Genomic DNA, 3,605 nt, shown 5'->3' on the forward strand with positions numbered 1-3,605 from the left:
GCTGGTTCTCGGGGCAGGGCCGGCCCGGCCGCGGCTCCTGCCCCGAGGGGGTAAAGCTATCCTGGTCTCCATAAAGTGCAGAGAGCGGCGAAGCGCCCAGCGAGGCGGCCGGCCGCGGCCCCTGAGATCTACGGCTACGGGAGGAGGAGGAGGAGGAGGAGGGTGTTCCTGAGTGGGAGGAAGGCCGTGCCGCCCTCGTGGCGGGCCGTGCCCGCGGCTCAGCGCTGCACCTGGCGGAGGGAAGGGGCCCGCGGCGGCGCTCAGGAGCCGCAGACGACGCGGCAGAGGCGGCCGTGCATCTGGCCCTGCACGGGCTCGCAGGCCAGCGCCTCGCCGTCCACCGTCATGACCCCGGCGCTGGCCCGCGGCTCCAGGCGGAAAGCCCGCACGGGCACGTAGCGCAGGTGGGGGCAGCGCAAGTCCAGGTGGGTGCCCTTCTCCATGGCCAGGAAGAGCTTCAGCAGCATCACGCGGGTGACGCCGGCCTTCAGGAAGAAGAGGTGGATGCGGCCGTCGTGCAGCCGGGCCGCCGGCGCCATGAGCAGGTCGGAGCCCAGGTGCGACTGGTAGATGGCGTAGACGAAGACGAACTCCTCCTCGGGCACCACGGTCCAGTGCGCCGGCACCGGCTGCTGCAGTGGCACCAGGAGCGAGTCCTCAGGCAGAGCCCCCTCGCCCCGGGCGCCCGGCGCCTCCGTCTCCGCCGGCGGCAGGATGCTGCCCGCGTGGCCGTTGGGGACGGGCGCCGGCGGCTCGTCGCGCTCGGCGCCGGGCGCGGCGTCCGCGGGCAGGTAGGAGAGGCGGCCCTGGTACACCCGCAGCCGGGCCAGGTGCTGGATGGTGCCCACGGTGAAGCGGGCGTTGCCCAGCTTGCGGTACTTCTCGCTGGCGATGTCCACGTCGGAGATGAAGCCCCAGCCGAAGCTGAGGAAGGAGAAGAGGCGCTTGCCGGAGGCCGTGCTCAGCGAGACGAGGTCCATCTGCGTGTGCAGCCCCTTGCAGAGGATGAAGGCGCAGTTGGTCAGCAGCTCCTGCTTGGCGGCGCGAGCGTTGCTGCGAAGGACGCGACAGGGTGAGTTTGGGCTTGGAGCAGCCTCGGGGGACCTCGCCGGCGGCCCCCGCGGCTCGCTCAGCCCTGGCACGGCTGGGGCACTCGGGGCCACAGCATCCCGCCGTGCTTTGCCCAGCGTCTGTGTGCAACCCCCCCTCCCAAGGATGACGTCCCGGCTGGGCGACAGCCTCCCTCGGGAATGGCTGCCTGCACAGGGGGGGAGGTTTTGCAGGGGGTGGGAGGGATAAACCAGCCCTCAAAAGAGGGGTCCGGCTTGGGGCTTAGACCAGGGCAGCCCTGGGGCAGCTCAGCCCAGTCCCTGGCTGTTTTGGGGTAAAGCTGTGCCGGATCCGGAGCCTAGGGAGGAGAAAGGGGGGGAGCTGGATAGCAGGGATCAACCCGATGCTCGTGGGGGCCGCCCGGGGAGGAGCGCGGGGAGGTGGGTACCGCGGCGGGCGTCCCCGTGCCAGCAGCCTCCCCGCGGCGCGGCAGGTGGCCTCGGGCATCCCCGCGCTCCGCCCGGCCGCGGTGCCAGCGCAGCGCCCGCACACCCCGCTCACCCTGCGTAGTGGTTGATGGAGGCGGCCAGGGCGTTGCCGGAGCCCCCCGGCAGGATGCACAGCGGCTTCTTCACGGCRGCCTCCCAGTCCCGCCGCTCCATGAGCCCGTTCACCACCTGCGCGAGGGAAGGAGAGAGGTAGCGTGAGGGCACCGGCACCCCCGGGGTGCCCACAGCCAGGACCGCGGCTGCCTTGCTTTGCTCGGAGGGGTTTTGCTTCTCCGACGCCTTTCCCTGCTCCTCTTCTCCATGGGAAGCAGTGCTCGGCTCCTGTCCCGTGCCGCCCGCTCRCCCCAGCTCCATGCCCTGGCCCGGCGGGGGGGTGTCCGTGCCCCCTCCTCACCTCATGGAGGAGGCCGTCTCCAGACATGACCACCAAGACGTCCCACTGCGCCAGGTCCTCATCCCGCACCTTCTCGTGAGCRTGCTGGGGTCTCTCTAGGGAGGAGAGCAGAGAGAGCCGAGCGTCGCTGCCGCCGTCATCCCCGCGCCCCAGACGGCAGCCCCATCCCCGCCGGGGCAGCAGCGCTGGCCTGACTTACCGGTGACGAAGACGGTGGGCGCGATGTCGGCCTCGGCCAGCATGGGCTGCACCACRGCCTGGAAGTCCTTGAGCGCGAGGCCAGGGCCGCTCAGCGGGTTCAGCAGCACCAGCGCGCGGCAGGGCCGGGGCAGGAGCCCGTAGCTGACGCCTGGCAGGGGCACGAGAGGCCTTTGCTCAGCGGGGCCGGCCCGGAGSCTGGCGCGGCGCGTGAGGACGCGGGGCCGGGGGCAGCGGTGACCTGCCTGCCCGCCCGTGCCGGCCCCAGCTGGAGCRGGGCCAGGACAGACACCTGCGCCGGCAGACGGACGCTTTGCTCACCCTGCTCCCCCCCCACCGCGGCTCCGGTTTCGCGCACGCGGCGGCGGCCCCGGCTCGACTGTAATCAGAGGCCCGGCAGGGGCTGCCATCACTCGAGCCCCTTCTCCCGCGCCGTTTCCAGCCCCGCGCCGAGCCCGGCGGCCGCGCTGCGTGGGAGAGGGCGGCGGGGGACGGCGCTGAGGCCCGGAGGCGATGGCAGCGCGTGGGCGCCAGGCGCTTGCTCAAGGGCCCCTCGGGCGAACGCAGCACGGAGGCGGCCGGCGGGGGCACGGCATGGCCGGGGGGACACTGGGACGATGCCGTTTCTGGCCCGGTTGCGCTGCCTGCCAGGAGCCACGTCCCCTCCCGGCGAAGCAGAGCTGGGTGCTCGGGCGCCGGGGCGGGCGGTGGGTGCTGGCGCTCAGGCTCAGTGTCACCGAGCTCGGCTCCTGCCTGCCGACGCGGCACCGAGAGCCGCTCCGCCACGGGCTCCGAGTCACGAGAGCGAACAGCATTTCCCAGCGCTGCCCCGGGCCGGGACCCCCCCCAGGAACCGTCTGGGCTTTGCACCCAGCAGCAGCAGGGGGGGAAAAAAAAAAAAAAGGGGGGGTAAAATCAGGCAGTGGAAATCCAGCGTACGGGGAGGGCTGGAGACCCCGGTCTGCTCCTCTCCTGTCCGCACACTTGGGCTGATTTTAGCTGAGCTGAGTTTAAATACACAAGCAGCATTTTTTCAGCTAACCCCCCCACCGCGGGTGTCCCCCGGGCGGGCGCCTGCCGTTGCACCGGTCGTGGCCTCACCGGGGGCTTCCCGGCCCGGCGGTCATGGATGTGCCCGGAGCGTTCCCGGCCCCAGGGGTGCAGAGTGCTCTGCACCACCGTCAGTGCCACTGGGTCGATTCTGTGCCGGCGGGAGCTCGGTGCCTGCCCGGGCCCCCCCGGCCGCCCCCCGCGGCTCCTTATCTCTCGCCGCCAGGCGCGACGGCACCAGCCGGCCGTCGGGACAGCGGAGGCGAAGCGCCGCTCCAGCCCCCTGCGAGCCTTCCCCGTTCCTGAATGTCCCTAAATCCCCCCCTYGGCAAATCCCGCTCCCAGGAGGGCGGCGTTCAGTCTCCAATTCCCACTGCCGGAGGCAGCCCGCGGGGTGGGGGGGG

General features: G+C 72.1%; 1 protein-coding gene across 2 annotated transcripts; it reads right to left on the reverse strand.

Moving 5' to 3' along the window:
* Nucleotides 1-3,537, reverse strand: SPHK1 (sphingosine kinase 1). 2 transcript variants are annotated; one of them, XM_026090523.1, is made up of 5 exons: nucleotides 3,253-3,537; nucleotides 2,153-2,302; nucleotides 1,954-2,048; nucleotides 1,612-1,727; nucleotides 1-1,053 (listed from the first exon to the last, which is right to left on the reverse strand). In XM_026090523.1, the coding sequence occupies exons 2-5, from the start codon at nucleotides 2,193-2,195 to the stop codon at nucleotides 261-263; spliced, it is 1,047 nt and encodes a 348-aa protein (XP_025946308.1). In that variant the 5' UTR covers nucleotides 2,196-2,302; nucleotides 3,253-3,537; the 3' UTR covers nucleotides 1-260. The 2 variants fall into 2 exon arrangements, with proteins under 2 accessions (XP_025946308.1, XP_025946309.1); XM_026090524.1 differs by lacking the exon at nucleotides 3,253-3,537 and having other exon boundaries at nucleotides 2,153-2,405.
* Between the last annotated feature and the right edge of the window lie 68 nt (nucleotides 3,538-3,605).

Source organism: Apteryx rowi, unplaced genomic scaffold (genome assembly GCF_003343035.1).
Source record: "Apteryx rowi isolate R43461 unplaced genomic scaffold, aptRow1 scaffold_86, whole genome shotgun sequence".
Lineage (NCBI taxonomy): Eukaryota > Metazoa > Chordata > Aves > Apterygiformes > Apterygidae > Apteryx > Apteryx rowi.